This window comes from Onychostruthus taczanowskii, unplaced genomic scaffold (assembly GCF_017590055.1).
Source record: "Onychostruthus taczanowskii isolate IOZ18803 unplaced genomic scaffold, ASM1759005v1 scaffold12, whole genome shotgun sequence".
Lineage (NCBI taxonomy): Eukaryota > Metazoa > Chordata > Aves > Passeriformes > Passeridae > Onychostruthus > Onychostruthus taczanowskii.
In genome coordinates, this window is record NW_024498351.1 from 2,639,870 (window position 1) to 2,661,025 (window position 21,156).

Sequence of the window (21,156 nt, forward strand, 5' to 3'; positions counted from 1 at the left end):
ATCACTCTGATGAGCTGCAGGCTACTTCACTATGGGAACAGAAATGCAATTACCTTTTATATCAGCAGTCCTTTTCCTAAATTCAGGCTTCAGATCAATTTTGCTTACCACAAAGTACATTTGAACTACTTATGAACACAGATCTTTTCCTAGAACTTCTGGAATCTAGCAAAGCTGTCAAGCTTAGAAAACCAAGAAACCCGACATGGAGTTTTAAACGTTTCAATAGTTACCAATTTATTTTTATATAAAAAAAAAAAATGGTAGCAATGTAGAATACAGCAATATTTTCTGGTTCCACGCACGCAGGTTGTGAACATTCCAAGCAATGTGTACATTTTGGAAAGAGACCAGACAAGAGGATTGACCAAAATGTTACTGAACACAGGAAGATTTTAAAAAAAGGCTAAAAATTAGGTATCAATAGTGTCTCCTTAATATTGCTTTCCTTACTGAAGACTGAAAAAAACCCACTTGACTTCACAGATAGGGGTAAAAAAAGGGGGGGGGGGGGGGGGGGGGGGGGAAAAAAGGCTGCTACAACACTGCCATACCGTCAAAAAAAAGAAAAAGAGATCATACTTCAGTATTTGCATACTTGATAGCAGCATTCTCCCATCGAACCATATGAAACTACAGGAAGAAAACATCAAAGCAAAAAAAAAAAAAAAAAAAAAAAAGGCAGTTATCCATCAGTATTCAAAAACCTAGAATGAAGTCACTAAGTAGAACACATATTGAGAATTAATCAATATCTACATTCTTAGCTGCTTCCAACTTTGTTCCAATAGAAACATGAAGTTGAGTGTCAGCTTTGTGTATTTTATTTTTGGCCTATTTGAGTTTTTCCAGTTCATAGTTCACTGCATGCTTGGAATAGAGAGGGTCATTATAAATCCTTCTACACAACGAACTTTAAGTAGACAGCTGAAAATAAAATGTACTACTTGTAAACACACAAAAAAATACAAGCTTTTTTTGTTTCAAGTGAGCACTGTTCCAGATACATTATCTTCGGTATCTACCTCTTTCACCTCTGTCTCTGTCCCGGTCACAAATCCTCTCTCTCTCCCTTTCCCGATCACGGCCTCTGTCACGTTCTCTGTCTCTCCGATTATCTCGAGGCCGGTCGCGCTCCCGCTCTCGGTCCCTCTCCCGGGGCCGGCTTCTCCGACCGCTGACAACAGCTTGTGTGCGGCGAAGGAAGTCGTCTACTCTCATGTCATAGTCGTGCTGTGATGAAAGGACAGCTCTGCTATTTTCTTTCCCAGATCAGAATTCCCTTCCTTATCTATAAAGCTGGCTGTAACTCTTCAGAAAGCTCAGTATTTCAGAAAAGGCAAACCCAATCAAACAAACTGTCCAGCATCCATGTGCAGAATCTGGGGTTCAAATGCCAGACCTGACAGCTAAGGAGCCTTTCAAGCCAGCTAACAGAAATTTAATAATCCACCCTGTTTTCTGATGCGCCTGTAAGAAGTTTTAAAACACAAAATTCTGCTGATAAAGTAATTTGTTGTCAATAAGCACAGTTACAGGCCTGTCCTTATTCCAACTGGGCTTCAGCATGGAAATGTTCAGAGGTGGACAGGCCGGAAGCCAATTTAAGCATAAACCTCAGTTTAAGAGTAAGAATTTTTCACCTCTACCTCACCAGGGAGAGAAAGGCTTTTCAAATTTGCAGCAAGTGTGCAGTCAATCTAAACAACTGATCTTTCCAAGGAACTCTAACACAGGTCATAAATATCCTGTTTATCAGGCCATCAAAGCTCAGGCTAGGCTACACCCCTGGACCCCAGATTCCTACCCTGGCCTGCAGACTTGCATCCCCTCTGTCTGTCTGGACACTTACTACTCGTTTGTCTCTGTATCTCGCTTCATGGGGTACAGGATGATGTCCTGAGTATGGAGGGTGAGCTTGAGGTGGAGGTGCATGGTGCTGATAGTAAGGGTGGTGTGGTGGTTGCTCCATACCCGGATACGGTGGCTACAAGAAAGTTACAGGAAGTTTGTTGAAGCAAAGGAATGCACACAAGCAGTGCATCATTCAGATGGAAAACACAGCATCTAAATAAATCTGATCACAGCCTCCTAACTGAACAGCAGACTATTCTCCATTAGGCTGGCATGCTTTACCCCCTCTCTACCATTGCTTGGAGAAGTCTGGTAAACACCCTCCCCACAGCTTGATATCCCTCCTTCTGCATCTGCCTCAATATGACACCGTACATAAAACTTATGTAGCAGAAGTGTGGCAGTTTTGGTTTTGGGTTTTTTAAACCTTTGCATGTAGAATGTGAATTCTGCCCAAACCAGTGAGCTCTTAGAGAAACATGTCATACTCATTCCTTATGAATATGTTTCTATTCTAAATTAAAAACAAAATAATTTGCAAGACAAATTATTTGACAAAATGCTAGCCCTTTTTTTTTTTTTTAAACAAGACCTATTTTGGCTTATTTCTTCCATTTCTTCAATCAGCACAGTCCTCCACTGACATAGTACCAAAGCATTTTGGCTTGCATCTTTGTTACAAAGAAAGTAAATGGAAGCACTGGATTCTAGGACAACTACATGGACTGCATGCAAAAGAGGGGAGGAGAAAAAAAAAGTGAGTTTCTGGAGGCTTAACTGTTTAAAAAACTGGTTTTCCTCCCATCTGACAAGCTTGTTTACTTCCTTCAGTTGTAAGGAGTTGTGTTTCAGCTGACAAAAATGAGAGGCTATACGAGCATCTCTATATCTGGCACTGCTTTTTGCTCACTGCCAGTAAAAACAAGAGCCAAAAGACTCAGTTATACAAAATCCAGCCAGACTTACTAAATATAACCAAAATAACCTTACTATGACTACTTCCCCTGACATGAAGGCCACAACTTGTTCAAGTGAACTATCTACATAGTTGTAAATACGTACACTCATGTATCCGCTCGTCTTACTGGGGAAAAAAGTGCATTTCAGTGGAGGCTGTAATACAGGAAGACTTATTTTAACTAGGTTGTGCAGCATATTTTGCCAGTTTCCTGCATGCTTCATTGCCATAGCCAAAAGCAAGCCACTGCACAACACTAGAGCCCAGCAGCCCATTCCATGGGCCTCTTCAACAAGTCCACCTGTTTGATGCATTTGCTGTTCAAGAGCCAATTACCATGAACATTTAGCAGGATACAGAATGTGATCACACCCTCCCATCTATGTTAAAGGAGGGTTCTGCTAATTCTTCAGAGCTTACCAAGAATGCCAGACTACTGTTGGAAGTAAATTTCAAAATACTTATTATCAATACTTTCCCCCTAAAATTTTTACATGGCTACAGCAAAGACACATTTTAGGAAAAGTGAAGAGTTGAAAGCACTTTGAATATGCCAGACTCCTTTTGGGGGAAACAAAAAGAAGCTGTATGCTAAGGAGAAAAATCAAATTCAACAAGACACAAACCATTCCTTGCCATGGTGGTGGTGGTCCCATGTTGTGGAACTCCCTCACGTAATCATTGTAGGACTAAAATGAAAGACAGTAATATTAAAATTTGTGTTGAGTGTTCTTTGGAAGTGCAGAAAGCTGAATATAAAGTTGCCCAAAAAATTTGCATGCAGCAACTTACCCCATTTAAAAATACATCTCGCCGAACTCCTGAAAATCGTCTGTTGGGAATAAAAATTTATAGAACTAAATCCAACTTATCCGTGCAGACAAGTTACCAGGACATAAAATGAATAACATGAACACACCTTACCTGTCTACTTCGGGATATCTGGGATCCTTTATATACCCTGTTCGAACATCAAGCAGTATTAATTCAATTTACCATCTCAAGTTAACAGCCTTAAAAATTATATTCACTAGAAAGTGTCCTTTCATTTTGTGCCTCCTACAAAATTATGTCTACCTGCCATTACCCTCATTTTTAAAAACTTACAGCTTCTAATAGACAATGCAGACAAGTAGTATAACGTAGTAACAAAAAAGTGACATAAATAAACCTGTAAGAACTTGCACCCAGTACAAACAAATATGCAAGAGGGAAACTGTGCAAATAAAGACTTGAAATTCAGTCAAATGAATTAGGAATGCACATGAATTTGAAAAGTGCTGTCTCCAGGCATTTAGCATGTGACTGTTACTAATTCTTAACTGTGTATTCAGTAGAATGTGTTCATGGGGCAACCCTTAAAGCTCATTTCCTAATATGTTTTGGACACAACACTACACAGGAAATTAAAAACAATCTAAAAAGTATCTGGAAAAGCCCCACAGGGTAAAGAATTCATACAGTTTCAGTAAATTCCTTTAAAGAGCTCAGTAGAATGGTGCAAAACATCAGGCATGCTTGCACTAAAATAAAACAGGGACCTTCATTATTTTTTAAAACATCTTGTTCTGGTTTTTAAACAATGGCATTAGAAAGATGCAGAGCAGCAACAACACTTTTTGCATGAAAGAATGCAGTCTTTGTAGACAAGCTGGACAGATACAGGCATGTTCTGAAGAGGTTTACAAATCCACAACTGAAATAGCAGAATGTGCTTTTCTGAGAGATGTGAAGCACAATCTGGTAGACTAAAAGCAACAATTTCTTAATAGCTGCTTTCTGAAGAAAATTTAAAAAAAGCTGACTACGAGCAGTGCTGCTGCTGCAGTACCACTGCAAGCATTTCTTTCTAGGGAACAACAAATTTCCCTTCAACATTGGATCCTCTTGTAAAATGCAGTGCAACATCCTCCTCCCTAACTCATGTCAAGCTTGTAAAAAAACCTCTCTGAAAACATAACAATGTCTGCCATCATCTTCACACAAAGGCTACTAGTCATGCAGTCTCAGCTGACATTCCTAGGTGGAAATTTCTCAAACATTTTCCTTTGATGACTAGCATCTTGACAACTAGGTCAGATCTATTTTTGTGCCCACACTAATACAGCACTTGAGAAGACAATTTACAACAATGTACACAGTTCAAGGTTCCTAGAAGGGCTCAGCCTATGCTAACTCAGCTCTCAAACCAGTGAAACAGTGTCACTGACTTCTTTGAGAAGTGGGTTAAAGCAGCAGGCAGCACTTGGAACAAGTCACATTTTTATATCCCAGTTATATCAGTATTTTACTCTTGAATTAACAAGGATATGCTAAAAGAAAAACACTTGTGAATTGGTGCACACAAATCTTCATAGTAAGATATTAACCTGGTCTTTGGTGAAACTCAGGGGGATAGTCAATCCTTGGTTTCTTTCTGCTGTTATGAATATCATAATCTTCTGGTCGACGCCTACACAAATTAGATATCAAAGATTAAACAAGGTTGCTTGGAGCATTTGTCACAGCAGAATACCTCACAGGAATAGTCTGAGCTGCCCAGGATAGCAATGTAATCATTCTCAACTCTATTTGCTTCAAAATATTCTACAGTTTTAAATCTGACCTGAAAGAATCAGAAATAGCTCAATTACATGCATTCCACTGTTATTTTCTGTCTACAAGAATTTTGGTAGTTAAGGAAGGAACTCTACCCAACTGCATCTTCATCCCAAACAAAAGGTAACAAATTTGTCTAAAGCAAACTCAAATTTAGGCATTAACATTACACTTTCCACATTACATTTTGAAAAACCTATTGGATAACAAAGAATTTCACAGAACGCTGCAGTCAGAGAGTATGAAGACTACTGCATTTGATAGCTATAGGGTAAAGAATTCAATATAAGGTCTACTTCCATAACATTTATAAATAAAACTCTGCATGCTTTGTGAAATTGCAACTTTAACTGTGACTTTCCTAATTGAATAGGCCAATTATATTATTTCTAATAATTTCTAAGCAACTTACTAGCAACGCACTGGTACAGTTTGCAACTTAATAACGCTCAAGCTTCCTAATAATTAAAATAATTAGGGCTCTTTTCTATAAAGCAGCTCTTTGACAGAAGCTATATTAAGAACTCTGCTCTTCCTTATTCCAGTTGCTGTTAGGCTCAAAAAAGAGCTGACAACTGGCTGCTTATTTTGCTCCAAGGTACATAAACATTACTGTACGGGGAGACTCTGGTGCTAATGTAACAGTGTTTCTAAACACAAAGCAGCTACAAAACCATTCCCTTCTCACCCCACTCCCCCTCCCCAACAGTATTGCTCCTTATGACAAGACATTAACACTTTCTTATATTGCTTAATTACTGTGCAACTTGCTGGCTGAGAAACAAGCTTATAGAGCTTTTAGTTTTACAAATAGTGACTTCTCCCTCCCTTCCCCAACTTCAGTCATTAAAGCCCACCATACCCAATTACTAAGCTTTTAAAAATGGAAGCAGATTCTTTAGTATGAGCAAAAAGCCCAAAAACCAAAGCAGTTGCATCTATAGCAAATTCAGATCAAAGAAAATAAAAGCTGGTGTAAAGAATAAACATACCGCTTTCTTGTAGTTTTGAGAGTGCATTTACGACCGGTATAAAATATGATAGAAACAGTTCATATAGTAGTCCAACTACTGACTTTAAGCTGTAAGCCACATACATAAATGGAGGCCCTGGCAGGCTTGAGAAGGTGTGGTGGTGTTATATGTATAGTTTGCAGTCCATTGCAAAACCTTCACTTGTATATACTTTATTGCACTGGAAACCTCTTAGCTTAACTCCAAAAGCCATCTTGGTGTTCAGTCCTTTAAAGCCAAAAATAGGGGGGCGCTGCCAGGTTTCCTCCTACCTACTCGTTACAGTGTCCTTTTTTTTTTAAGCTCAAGGAAATGGGGACTCTTGTTGGGGCTCTGTACCTACCACAGGACGTTTCCACAAAAAGGAAACTTAACCAAAGGTTTCAGCCCAAACCATACATCAGTCTGTATGCAAAGTGGCTACCACGGGGAAAAGGTGTTTGGCAGAAGGGCTAGTATCAGTTCTTTGCAAAGACTTCTCCAATTCTGTAACAAGTTATACCCCCTTTTTTCTGGAAAATGATGTTAAGTTCATAAAGCAGTGATCAATAACCATGTCGATCCTCTAAAAATACTTTAAGTCCACAGGTACTGCCAGCATCTGGAAAGGTTGTATATACAGACACAGCAACAGCCATTCTTTTTGGTTTGTTGCCGGGTCTCCAAGGGCCACTTGATCCCTTTTGGAAAGAACCTACTGTTTTCAGAAGCTCAGCAAGATGTGTGAATTCAGTGGTTACATGTTAGAGAATATTTGGCAATAGGGTTAACACATCACGGTGACACAATTTGAAACAGTCCCAATAATGCTCCTCTTGAATATCAAAATAACTTAAATATTTTATCCTCAAAATGAGGCGGCATCTTCTGCAAAATTCTAAGTGATCCTTATAAAAGTCCCATATTTGATAAGGCTTATCCAGAGACACACCTGAAAGAAAAGGCTTTTACAAGATATTAACACATTTTTGGCATATAAATATTTCCTCCTCTCCATCTAGCCTGCTCATAATCAAGCCAAGCTTACCTACAGCTAGCATTACAAGTTGCATTAGCTCAATAAATGATCTAGTCTAAACTAGAGACAGAACTTTAAGAGCTTTTTTCTGCAAAAGCAAAGATCCCCATTTTCCTCTTGAAAAATGACAGACCGGGGAACCATGTGAAATCCTCAATGAAGCCACAAACTTGTCCATGCAGCTTGATTTGAGGATTTTCTCTCTTCTTTATCGCAGGGAAAGCTTTGACGAATCACATTCCTCCATCACGTTATTCTGACACATGTGCCTATTATCAGTCCAAAGAACGTTTCTAACCTTCCCACGTCCCGAACGGGGTCTCGACGGGATGGGCGTCCTCTTGATCGGGGTTGTGAGTGCATTCTTCTCTTGTGCCTCATTTTATGAATGACTTGATACAAGTCAATACTTTCATCAGGAGGGAAGAGAAGACAAAGTTGGGTTCCACATTCCGGCTCAATTTCCTAGAATTAGTTAGAAGTTCAGTAGTGGTTTATAAATGGAAGATATTAAACTCTCCCCAAATACACTGACAACAGACATTTAAGAAAAAAAAAAAAGGACACTTCAAAGAGATTTCAGTATCACTAGATACAGCAAAATTCACTTACATTACCTTTAACTCTTTGGGTACTACTTAGAATTTTCATAAAATAGTCCAACACTTTGGGTAACCATATCTTCCCATGAGACATACAGGCCACATCACTGTTTTGCTATAAAATCAGAGGACTGTTTTTCATCACAAAGAAAATGATTACCTATTACAGAAAGAAAAGTGACACACGTAGGGAAAAAATCCATCCCAGCTTCACATAAAAAGCCATGGCCTGATGAAGTTGACTACTACCACTCAGCACGAGTGTATGGTAGACAGGTCCATGAAAATACCAACTCAAGGTCTGACCACAGTCAAAACAAGCAGTCTGTGTGCTCAGGGTTATTAGGAAAGGAACATGGAATAAGAAAGCCATTGCATCACACTGAATTTCATATTCAACCCACACCTTAAATACTTGGTGCAGTTGTGCCCCTGCATCCCAAAAAATAGGGGCACAATAGAAATGGAAAACTTCAAAGCAGGGCACCAAGAACAACTGAATGAGTGCAACAATTCCTACATGCAATGACTGAGAAAGTCAGGTCTCTCCAGCCTAGATTGAAAGTGAAATATGTGGGATATGGGGAACAAGATGGAGATAATGGGACCATCGGACACCACAAGCTGTCTGGAGGAGAAAGGGACAGACATGAACTTGCTGACTCTCTTTTCCAGTACAAGAAGTTGGGCCATCAAATCAATCTAGCAGGAGCCAGGTGCAAAACAATCCCAAAAAGTGCTTCTTCAAACTGGCGACTGCAGGCCTGCAGAACACCTTCCCAAATGATGTCGTAAATGCAGATTTTCAGTGTACGTGTCCTCAGAAGAGAGATCCATTCACAGTTGTGCAAATATAAATGGATAAATGACAACCACTTCAGGAAATAAGCAGACTTGAAAAGCAGGGAGAGCAAGCATCAGGCAATGCTTGTCCAGACCATAACAGTACAGTAATTTGATGAAAAATGCTGAAACCCACGTCCAGATTGCAAGTCTACTGTAGACAAAACATTAGGAAAAAAAAAATTTCTTTGGCCATTTAACAGTAGCTAAGTCAATTGAATTTTTTTTTTTTTCTGAAGCTCACACTAAACTAAAAACAAGACCAAAACTACTGTTTTTCTCCTGCTACATAACAAAGCAAACATATCTGTGGGCAAAACAACACAACATGGAGTTGACATTTTTCATACAGTATGGAGATTACCTCCTACCTTGTCTTAAGAAAGCAGAACTTTTTATTTTACCCACAGCCTGGGTACATCATGACAGCAGCAACATACCTGCACTCTGGTATGTCTGACAAGACAAAGAGCCAGCCCCACTTGAAATTTGCTTAGCATATATTCTATAATGGGAGTCTATGCCTTAAGCAATACAGTACATATAAAAAAATGTAATGCAGAGCACAACTGGAAACACCAGACCTTTTTCTTAAAGCCTGATGCTATACTGTTTGCAGACTATACAATTCAAAGCACATCACATTTCAAATTCAGAATACTACACAGTTTTGAAGCAAACAGTGTTTATCATAAAGATGACAACAGAATTGGCACTGTATTGTTTCCCTTTCCTTCTTCCACAACAGCATTAGAAAGAAGCAAATTGCCTTTGCCACAGCACTCTACTCCAAGTAACTGCTATAAAAACATTCCTAATCTCCTGCACATTCAAAGCTGGAAGCAAGCACTAGAGGATGTCAGTTATAGAAAAAAAGTAAGAATTAACAAACCTGTCCATCGCGTCCAATCTTTACTGGCTTATGTTCGTTCCAAGGATTGGTCAGGTGAGCAGATTTAGTGAACGGCAATTCCCGCCTAAATATGCAAGTGGCACCATTTATAGTTTTGTCTCATTTTATTTATTAAGAAAAGATTTAAAAATGTATACAGCAGGAGATTACATATAAAATAATCCTGTTATTCTTTGTATTGCCAGGCCTCTGAACATATTCTCATGTTCTACATACTAGTAACTGAAGATTTCCCTTTTACTTATTGCAGTAGTAACTAATATAGTCTGTAGGATGACAGGCCCTCCTTTAAAAGAGAGAATTTGGGTCTTTGTGCAATATTGAGATTGTGCTTGTTTATTATTTCACCATCTGAATACACTGACCAGTCTCTACATGCGGTAGCTCCTGGCACATACTGAAATAAATCCCTGAGCATTGACCTAACTATGAAGCTAGAAGTGCTTTGAGCTGGAGGTGGGAGTCAGCAGCTTCTAGAGGACCTTTCCAACACAGATTTTTCTCTAATTCAAAGTCTCACTTTTCCACTTTTCAGTCTTTCTGGCAGTCCAAAGTACTTGTACAACCATGCAATGTGTTTCACAGGATTACTGTAATTTTTTTCCTTAATAAAGATTTAAAATCATTTCTGTAAGAACATACTGCTCACAACCTACACATAGTGCAATACTTGCACTATCTCATATGTTGCTTCAGTACTATTTCCTTTGCTCAGTCAGATCAAAACAGACTTGTCCTTACATGTTTTTTTTTCTTTTTCATCCATAGCTGTCTATTCAAGTGAGCAGTGATGATAGATCTCTGGTTGAATCAAGTTTCAGAAGGATGCTGTTGGCACTTGAGTAACACGCAAAAATGGTATTGAAATGCCTTATTACTAACAGCAACATAAATGCACAATTGTTTACCTGCAAATCCAGTCAATTTTAAAGACACCTCCCAACATTTTCGCATTCATTCCTGCAGGCAGCACCCAATGTATAGGTGATCCTCCATGATGGGACTCTGAAGATAATCTTGCAAACCCTAAAGGATTTTGTATGAATTGTAACAAAGATATAACAGAAAGGCTATTGCATATAAAACCCACTTTCACTCACCTTGATAATAGCTCACTTTTCCTTACCTTGGAACTTGCCACTCTCTCTTACAGAAAATATCAAAATAACACTCCTTGCTGATCTAAATGCAGCATTAAGCTTCTTTTCATTCACTGGAAGTGTTGACCATACTCCCTAGAACAGAAAAACATCCACCCCATCACCAAAACATGAGAGTTCATCTTAAAAAATTTAGCTAACATAAATACTTAATGTAGATGAAGAAAACAAGAGCAAAATATTGTACTAGAACAGAAGATAATAGAAAGAAAAAGGTATTGTTAAATTTATTTCCTTCAAGAAATATTTTAGCCTGCCTTGTACTAAAACTTTTAAAACACTGGCTTTTCAATCTTTTTTTGAACACTGAAGATGCATTTAGACCACCTATAAGACTTCCATTGCAATTACAATGATAGTCAGCTAACTTAAAAACAGTAAAGGTTAAAGTTTTCACTTACATTTCAAGTGACTTAAGGAATTTATGCATTACATAACACACAGGAATGATGAAAAACCAACAGAATATGTAATAAATGGTGGGCAGGTAGACTTGAGCATAGTACTGCAGATCAGCTGAGGACAGTTTGCAGACTTTAAAACTTTCAGTGAAATGCCAGCAACATGAAAGACACCAAAGTAACACTTCAAATTGGCTAGGCAAGTCAAATCACTTTGTTTATTAGCCTTACACATCTCCTACTACTAAGTAGTATCTTTTTCCTTTCACCAGCCATTATGCAGCCACACACAATAAAACTCAACCTTTTTAAGGTACCAGCTGAGCTGAGATATAGAATAACAATTTATTAAATTACTCCTCCATCCATTTTCTGGGTAAACAAGCTTCAGCCTCAGGACAGGATATACATACCAAAGTCAACGTTCCTTCCCTTGCATTTTTTTAGTGAAGGTAAGTATTTATGCCCTACTCTGAACTCAGATCAGTGTTTGTCTGATTCTGGTAATTCATTATAGCCACCAGAGAACCATTTGGGGTTTTTGCTAGCTTTCAGTCAGATTACATGGCTTTTGGCCGCTTGTAAAGCCCTGCTGTGAACTGAACAACCTATTACACTGGCACCACAAAAGTGAGTTTCATGAAAGTCCAGCATCAAAGCACTGTTGCCTTTACACTGAGAGACAAAGCATCCACTTCAGTAACTTCAGGAACAAGGATACTGCTGCAGCTCCATGTATGGATGGAGCACAAAAAGGATAGACTACTTCACAGAGCTAAAGCAAACAGCAGTCAGAATGGTGTTCACTGCACTTTCAAACCTGGAAAGAGGGGTGAGAACCAAACATGCCCATGACTTTGAAATTTGTTTAATCATTTTGATGCTATTTTCATCATAATTTAGAAAATCTTCATTAACAGAATCACCTACTCTATGTATATTGTGTAACAGCAAATCAAGTATTTTCTCTATGACCTGTTCCAAAGAACACATGCCAATACAAAACCACCAGAGTGGTGCGATGGACACCTAGTGCAATTCCTCAACAGCTGAAATCAGGTGCTCTGGAATCCCTCCCAAAGAACTCGCTCACACTAGCACTGCCAGGCATACATTTCCACAGTAAGGCTTCAGATTCTGAATCACCTGACCTAAATTACTCATGTAGCATTAGAAAATAGCCAAATAACCTTCTGAACCTTCTCAGAGTACAGCAATAGGAACAGAGGCACTGACTGATGGGAGAAAACACCACCCCAGCATTCCCAACAGAGCCTGGCTTAGGATGTTATCAAACAGACCCTAAAGCCCCTTTTAACCCAGTTCTTGGCAAGATAAATGGCCAGTGGTCTAGGACCTTTTCTAGGTTATGGTGGAAGCCGAAGAACCAAGGTGCAGTGGCTTTTGTTGCTGCATCCACTAAGATCCAAGTGATAAAGAAAATAATGCATCCAACTACACACTCTCCCAAACAAAGGTGGGTGTGCCTGAAAACAGACAAAGGGATCAGTTTGAAGAAAATACAACGTACCTTTGCCTTAGCAAGTGATACATTTTCATGGTTATTACTCTTGATGAGAAAGAATCTTGCATCTTGGAGAATGTATTTAAGTTTGCTTGTTTGGTCTGAAAAGAAAACAAAGTATCAAATAAGCTGAACTGTAAATACTTACCAAACATGTTGCTGTCAGTATAGATAGTTGCTTGCTTCCTTCAAAATACACAGTATCCCACCCATTTCTTATCTATGTATTATCACGGTCAACCCCCCAACTTAAAAGTCAAAGCTGCAGAGCACAAAATGCCAGGGGAAACCAAACTAAAACTAAAATTCAGACATCCAAGTAAAGAAAAAAGTAAAATAAAATCAGCATGATTCAGTGATGTTCCGATATGTAGGACTTATTTCCTTGCTTTAAGATCTTTGCATAAATGGTGGGTAACACTCGTAACAAGCACAAACTGTTCAACAGAGAATGGTGAATGCTGTTCCACTTTGCAGCTTTAAGCACTTCCTTTTTGAATTTGCTGCCTCTGCAAAGAGCACAGTGACTGAACTTTTTGCATATCGCTCTCAAAACATGCAAAAGTAGCTCAAGGTTCAATTATCATGCTCAGAATAATGACGTGCTCAAATTGATTTATATCAGAACATCACTACTTACAGGTAATTTAATCAACAGAGACAATGGCTTGCTATGGGGCATGCATTAAAAATTCAAATTTAAATGATACCTTTTTGGACAGCACGAACGGAAGATGATAATTTCTCATGCTTCTTTTCTGAACCTGTGTTTAGCCAAAGTACATTTGTTCAGATTGAGCTTTAATAGAGATAATATACAATTTCTACAGCCTTGTCCCATACAATTTTCATTCATGACAAATTATGCTTTCTGGCGCACACCCACACACACAAAAAATACTATTCAATGTGCACGAGTGTTTTGTTTTGCTTTTTTTGTTTCAGTTTTGGGTTGTTTGATTTGGGTTTGTTTTTTTTTTAATAGTATTTTAACAATTTCCTACTCAGAAAACTAGTCACTGAATCATCATCTTCCAAGTTTAAAAAAAAAAAAAAAGTGAAATTTCCACTTAAGCAACAGAATAGCATTAAATTAACAAGAAAGCCTACTTCCCCCCCAAAGGTACCCACACACAACATGCCAGAAGTCAATACCAAATTTTACAAAGCTACAGACCCTATAAATCTCTACAGCCAGTTACATTTATTTTAGATTACACATTAAGATTTGATGCAAGTCACAGTGACAAGCAACAAAAGGGAAGAATACCTGCATATGATTCTGATGCAGAACTCCCACTTCTGTCAAAAACAATTGGAGAGATACCTCTAGCTCTCTTCCTCTCCTTCTTTTTCTCGTCTAAAAGAAACCATAAAAAATGAAAGCCATACTTTAAACACAGGCAAAGTTGAGATTAAAAAGTAATGAGACAAGAAAATAGCATCAGTAAAAGTGAAGTTACCATTTGGCTTGCGCATTAAAATTGTGATTGTTGCCACAAAACTATCATGCACAGAAGAAGCAAATGCTAGTTACTCAAGCTTTTCATTCACAAAAGGAAGATGAATGGCACAAATCTAGTACATCTGTGCAGTGTTTAGAGACAGAATTTACTATTATTATTATTATATTTTTAGTAAGGGTGGGTTAGCGTTTCTTTCTAGCCTTCACCCAAATGTGCAACATCTAGCACAAACTGTGTAGCAATAGTGATATGAGCTCATTTGCTCAGAGCTCAAAAATGGTAAAGAGACAGAAAAACAAAACACTGTGGCACACAGGCAATTATTTCCACTCTTAAGAAAGTGTTACGTTATACCACAGAGTTTTTTAGAACAGTTATTACAACTTCACTTGTCTTTAGGTTACACCTTGCTGTCTCTAATTCCATACAGCAGAGCTGAGCTAAAAAAGGCAGCATATTAAGCAGGATGACCACCTATGGAGACTTCAGACAAGGAAGATACACAATAGGAATCTTAACAGGATTGCAAGCTGCTTTCCTAGAAAAAACAAACAACGAACAGCCAAACCCAAAAGTATTTACGTCATTAGCACTTCACATCTGCAAGTTAGGACCAGTTACAATATACAGATACAAACCAATTGTTTCTAGTTTCTGCTTAAAACATTTATTTCATTCTAAATCTGCCCTGATAATTCCAGCTTAGGTTTAGATTTCCTATGCTGAGCACAGCCATTATTTAAGATTCAGCTATCCTTCCCCAGGGACATAATGTTTTACTACACCAGTCTACCTGGTCACTCATCTAGATGGATACCAAACAGCTCAACACTGAATTAAAATTAATCGTGTGGAAAACTACGCCATTAGATACCCAAGAAAATACTAATTTTAGTGTTTTGAAGCATTGAACAGCAAAGCCTAAGCAGTCAAGAATACAATGAACCCTCAACACACTAATCTGGATATTCACAACTTTCTTTTACCACTTTCTAGTACATTTTCTCCTTGCCTATGCTATTTCATAATGAACATCTTCCTGACTTCTGCTACCACGGCTTACTTTTGACATGGTCAGGAAGTAGTTATTTTTCAAAGAAGTCAAACTTCCAGTGGCAAGGTATTTCACATTAGCATGCAAGATGCTGCCTACCTGATGCATCTGAACCAGACCCAGATCTGACTGACCCATCTGTGAAAGAGGCAGATTCAGAATCAGAATCGCTGGCTTCACTCCGTGTGTCATAGTCATTTCCTTCCTTCTGATCCCTCTCATCCTGTTCATACTCTTCTTCATCTTCCTCCCCATCTTCTTCCACCTCTTCATCCTCCTCCCCTTCATCATCTTCCTCTTCTTCCATTCCTTCCTCCTCATTCTCTGTGTTGCCTTGTTCAGAGGAACCACTACTGCCAGTCTCGTGATCTGAACAATATTCCTCAGAGTTCACCTCTTCTTTAGACGAATGGCTAGATCTGCTTGGTCTTCTATCCACATCATGCCTGATTCTCTGATGTTTAAAGAAAAAGTGAATCAGCAGTCATATAACATTGTCAGGATGCACACACAGTCCTAAGAGAACTTGCCTTACAAAAGTCTCATAAAATTGCTTTATTTATAAGGCAGCAAGAATACTCAATACCTCTGAAGTGTCCGGTGTAGAAGACTTTGCCCTTCTGTCAATATCCCTCTTCCTCATGTAAGATTTTTCTGGTTGTCCTTTATAAGGTTCCCTGGAACTGCTTGACATTCGCATCTTCCGATCGCCGTCTGGGCGCTTGTTTCTGTCAGATCTCTGGTACTCCTCGGTCTTGTACTCTGACACCAGCTTTCCCTTCATACTCACTATTCTCTTGTTATTGCTAACTGATGAACTGGGAGGCTTTGGCATCATCTGCCTCGAGGAATGCACAGAAGGTTTCTGCCTCTTGCTTTCAGCATTTTCCATCCTGTCAGTTTTTCTTTTTGATCCTTAAATAGAAAGAGATAGCAAGTTCAGTGTTATTTCTGGTATCCAAACCAAAACTGTACAGAGGCTTCTACTTCCTCTGTTTTAGGTAATTACCCTGCTGCAGTCACAGGAAACATCTTCCAGTTGTAGGCTTTGCAGCAACACTCAAAATTGCTTCTTAGGAACAGCTCATGCTCTAAAACATGTACTTTACTTCACAAGAGGTATGTGTTTCTCAGATTCTATACATGGAAATACTAAATTAAATGCTTATGGGATTGGTCTAAAGCCAAATCAAGAACTGAGCTGGAATCAGACTTTGCAACCCCTTTGCTCCACCTCCATCTCACTTCATTGAGCCAAAAAGGACAGTCATTTTCTAACAGCAAATGAATTCAGAACAAGCCAGACTCAACAACTGCTCTTGAGACAAAAGGAAATGGATCTGACTGTTTGCTTGGAGGGTCAGGAGAAAAAGCACATGTCCATGGAACAAAGACTTCTGGAACTCATTCACTCTTTGAATCAAGTTATAAAATCCACTAGTTCAAAGACTAACTGAAATAAGACAGACAGTTTTTACCACTTATGTTCCTGCAGAACATCCACTAGCAAAGTCACATACCCTTTTTCTCACTTTTGTCTTGCTCACTGTCGGGGTTATACAACTCATCATCCTGGTCAGGAGCATCAGTCAAAATGTCATCCAGAACATTCAGTTCACCATCTGAAAATACAAAAAAAAAGTCAAAACCAACCATAAAAAGTCTGGACATGTAAACTACAGAACTATTATTTACAAACCCAAACATTTCCTTCAGGGTTACAGATCCGCAACAAAGCAAAAATTGATATCTTCTTGATTTATTGCTACACTTTCATTTGGAAGGATCAGGCAGAGCAAATAAAAGAATTAAAATATGTCACAAGATGCATTTAGACCTCTAAACAAGGTCCAAGTTGGCTCCTCATGTCACAAAAGCTTTACAGGAAAGCTGACCTACAAATGAAAGCTGAACATAGAATTTCAGAAAAAGGGATACCAGGAGATAGCCTGAGTGCCATTAGTAAAGAGGAGGGACCCTTATCTCTGCCAAATTCTGAAACTTGCATGATGAATTATCTCTCTTCCACTATTTTTGTTGTCATTGCTGTGTTAGAATGGTGGGTTTTGTGGTTCACTTACAAATAGAAAAAACACAATGGGGAAAGCAGTACTTATTTGCTGCATCATTAACTCTGAGCTGTTCTGAAAAAAAACCCCACAACTTGATCAAAAGGGCAAGTGTTAAAGAAAATTCATGCCAGAAGCAGTACACGACCACACCTGCTCAAAAAACTTTTTAAAATCTGTCACAATTTCTGGCTGTTTCACTTTGCCTGAAACCAAAAGGGATATATGGTGATCCTGTCAGAAGGAGGAGTCACAAGCTTTAGGGTAGCAGACCTATATTCCAAGCACTTTAAAAAGAATGAATTAAGCCTAAACATGTAAAGGGGAAAATGAAAAAGATATTAATTTTGGAATCTCTCCAAAATTCTTAGTTCTTTCCACTTTGTGATTGATTGAATTTTCTGTGCTCAGGAAAGAGAAACCAGAGCAATCTCCAAGGATTCAGCTGGTTTACAATATCCGTGGCAGATGCAGGTAAGGGCTCCTGTACTGCATGAAACTGAAGTGATGCAGCAATTAAGTCCTCCAGAGTTTGGCACCTTGTCTATCTCAAAATACTGAGCTGAAACACAAAATAAAATTTACAGCTTGATATTAAAAAAACCCCCAAATATAATCCACATTATACATATAAAAAATTTAGTATTATAATTGACTCTCTACTGTATACTACCAAATCTGAAGTTAGCATGTGCACTAACTTTCCTGCTGGCACTTCTCCACATTTGGCGTGGTAGGGGAATGCAGAAGTGATCTCTGAGCTGCTCAGTTGGTGTCTCTAATGCAAAGGAAATGGTGCAAGAGAAGTGGATCAAACCTTTCCCTAGCAGTTTACAGTTAGTAGGCATTTAAATGCAACACAAACTTGCATTACAATTCTCTTGGGAGCAGCCCTTCATGTTTGTAGATATACATCCACAGCAAATATTCTTGCTGTGACTGATAAATATATGAGAGTCAGATTCACGGCTGTGCAACTGCCAAACATGGGATGCAATTTCCTGGCTTGCATTCTGCTTGCCCACAGGAAGCTTGGCAAGTCTAGAGCACAAGGTTTTTTTACTGGACACTAATGAAAAAGAGGTGCACTGAGATTATAAAATTAAACATATCATCCATCTCAAATCACACACACTGAACCTTAGATTTGTTTCCCTCTTGGTGAGACAACAACATACTCTTGAGTAAACTACATTTAACCTGCCTACTGCAGCAGCATTGAAAGGTGCTAAAAGACTCCTCATTATCAGCTCATTCAGAAGTAAATGAGAAGGAAAATTTAACAGAAAACGCAAGTCTGATACACACTCTCTCCTAAATCCCCTCCACGCTATATGGACCTCATTTGCAGCTGGAACCTGAAAAGGGTGCAGGAGACAGGAGCAGGATCCCCCATCCCCTTCTACAGGCACGTCGACCTGATTTGTTTAGAAACACATCTCCACATTTATTTAGCAGCCGGCTTCCTGTCTCGCACTGGATACGCTGACTGACCTGCACCAGGCAATTCCTCTCACTGAACCGCCACCGGCAGCGTTCAGCCTGAAGAGCTAAATCATCTCCGAGAGGGACCAGGAAAGACACAAAAGCAGGAACAGAAAAATGGCAGAGGACAGGTGTTTTATAGTCCATCACCACTGAAGAGGGAGGGACCAAATGAGTTCTTTCTGTGACAGATACTCCCAACAGAGCTCTCCTGCCACTTATCTTATGTGGGATCCTTCCATGAACAAATTTAACTCGCCCAAAATAGCAGGAAGGTAGCCTGGAGGCCATTTCATCTGCTGGCCAGGAGAATTAGAACTATTGGAAGGGTCCAAGCAAAAATCTCATTTGGCACACAAAAGAAATAAGACCCTGTGATTTCAAACTAAACAGGTCTGCAAGCCTTATTTCTGCTATTTTTTAAGTGGTAAAACAGCATTTCTCTTCCAAAGGGAGCACTTACAGCAGAAATCAGTCCAGCTGCAAATGTGCATCAACGCCTGTTATTCAGTCAAAATAACCCCTTTCACATGAGAAATAATTAAAAATAAAATATAACTTGACGACTGGCAGTGATTAACAAAAACTAAGAAAAAATTCAAGGCCAACTGGATAAATATTTGTATGAATAGAAATTTTATATATTACAACAGCAAACATTTCAAAATCACTGCTCATCCACAGTGAGCGATCAGATCGGTTTTGACACAACCTGATCACATCCTAATCTAGCAGTCCTACAATAATACCATTAAGGAGATCAAGCATCACCGATAATTTTATTTATCAGTTCTAACAAAATCTGCTGGGAATTTTCCATGCCATATAGTTTCACAAGAAATAGCAGACAGCAAACCTTTACCACTCCGGCAAAGCCATTTTGTGGACGCATATCCTGCAAAAGGCTCTACAGGAAGCATCGTTCTCCACAGAAATCCAAATGAACGCAATCCAAGCCACAATACCCTAGTGATACTTTGCCCTTTTTGTAACTCCACAACTCTCTGCACTAACCACCAAACGGCAATCTGCTACACCTAACTTTGGTTTGGCCTCTTAAAGAGACTATTTGGTGAGGACTGACCAATATAATGTCACAGATAACATGCGGATCACTTCGGCTTCCGTGCATAGCGGCAGTCAGGTATAAGAGCTGTGATTCTATTATTCGACACTAATTGCCCTAGATTATTATTATTCCACAGTAACGACTCTGAAATCGTCCTATTCCTCTAACTCAAATTTATTTACCCACAGTGCCCAGAATTCACAGCTGCCTTCAAAAAGCCGAGCAACAATCGCCAAAGTAAGATCCCAACACCAGCTTCTGCTTACTAAAGTAACTACATCCCCCCCGCAGAAAACCGTGCAAAAAAACCCCAAAACGGCCTAGCGGTCCGAGCAGAAACAAAAAGCCGCGATAAAAATAGCAAAGACTTCCTGCGACAAGACAACCTGCAGTAACTCGCTGTCGATGATGTAAAACTTACGGCCCACGAACTTCTCCCTCTTCCCGCTGCTCGAGTCACCTTGCCCCGAGCCGCTGCTGCCGGGACACCAAAGTATGAGGGGCCCTATTACCTCCTGCACCCCGGCAAAACACAGCGAGGGCTTCCGCAAAAAAAGAAAAAAAAAAAAAATCATCGTCGAAGGGTCACTCCTGACCCCGCCGCCGCTCCGCTCCCCTGGAGGAGACGGACGTCTCCCGGCTGAAGGCCCAGCACCAGCTTCCAAGGTGGCCCCGGGGAAGGGGGAAGGCTCAGGCGGGGGCCCGATCCCCGCCTGAGGCTTCCCCCTTCCCCGGGCCCTAACGCTTGCCCCGCTCTCTACCGCCACATACCCTTCTCCTCCCGGCCATCCGTCGCCATCCCGCCGCCGCGACGAGCGCCTAAGATGGAGGCTCCCTCTTCCTGCACGTAGCGCTTCCCTCTTCCCACAGGGCGCCGCTTTGTTTACGCTCCCCGCGTCAGAACGCGCCGCGGGAGGGCGGTGGCGGCGCATGCGCAGCGCGGGGCCGTGAGGGCGCAGCCGCCATGTCAGTCCCTGGCAGTTCTGGGCTGGGCTTCGCTGGCTGGACAGGGAGGTGTGGGGAAAGGAGGAGATTCTCTGCTCCGGGAAGTGCGGGGAGCTCGCATTTCTTCCGTGCTGTTGTGACAGCTGTGTGTGGTGTTGGAGCCCTTTCTGAGAGTCTTGAGTG

General features: G+C 39.9%; 1 protein-coding gene across 4 annotated transcripts; it reads right to left on the reverse strand.

The window, feature by feature from the left end:
* Nucleotides 1-211: 211 nt before the first annotated feature.
* Nucleotides 212-20,922, reverse strand: YTHDC1 (YTH domain containing 1). 4 transcript variants are annotated; one of them, XM_041427837.1, is made up of 18 exons: nucleotides 20,800-20,922; nucleotides 16,926-17,027; nucleotides 15,992-16,320; nucleotides 15,505-15,859; nucleotides 14,156-14,245; nucleotides 13,596-13,649; nucleotides 12,892-12,986; nucleotides 10,926-11,034; nucleotides 10,708-10,825; nucleotides 9,779-9,863; nucleotides 7,740-7,906; nucleotides 5,182-5,264; nucleotides 3,737-3,773; nucleotides 3,605-3,644; nucleotides 3,439-3,501; nucleotides 1,853-1,987; nucleotides 1,026-1,233; nucleotides 212-633 (listed from the first exon to the last, which is right to left on the reverse strand). In XM_041427837.1, exons 1-18 carry the CDS (start codon nucleotides 20,825-20,827, stop codon nucleotides 584-586), a joined length of 2,148 nt encoding a protein of 715 aa, XP_041283771.1. In that variant the 5' UTR covers nucleotides 20,828-20,922; the 3' UTR covers nucleotides 212-583. The 4 variants fall into 4 exon arrangements, with proteins under 4 accessions (XP_041283771.1, XP_041283773.1, XP_041283772.1 ...); XM_041427839.1 differs by lacking the exon at nucleotides 13,596-13,649 and having other exon boundaries at nucleotides 20,800-20,911; XM_041427838.1 differs by lacking the exon at nucleotides 212-633 and having other exon boundaries at nucleotides 714-1,233; nucleotides 20,800-20,911.
* Nucleotides 20,923-21,156: the final 234 nt, after the last annotated feature.

Coding starts and splice junctions, on each gene's coding strand:
- YTHDC1 (XM_041427837.1), bottom strand. CDS start 20,827: ATGGCGACGGATGGCCGGGAGGAGAAGG. Junction 9,864..10,707: donor AAAATTGACTGGATTTGCAG/GTAAACAATTGT, acceptor TTGCATATTTAG/GCGGGAATTGCCGTTCACTA. Junction 1,988..3,438: donor CACCACCATGGCAAGGAATG/GTTTGTGTCTTG, acceptor ACTTTCTTGTAG/CCACCGTATCCGGGTATGGA.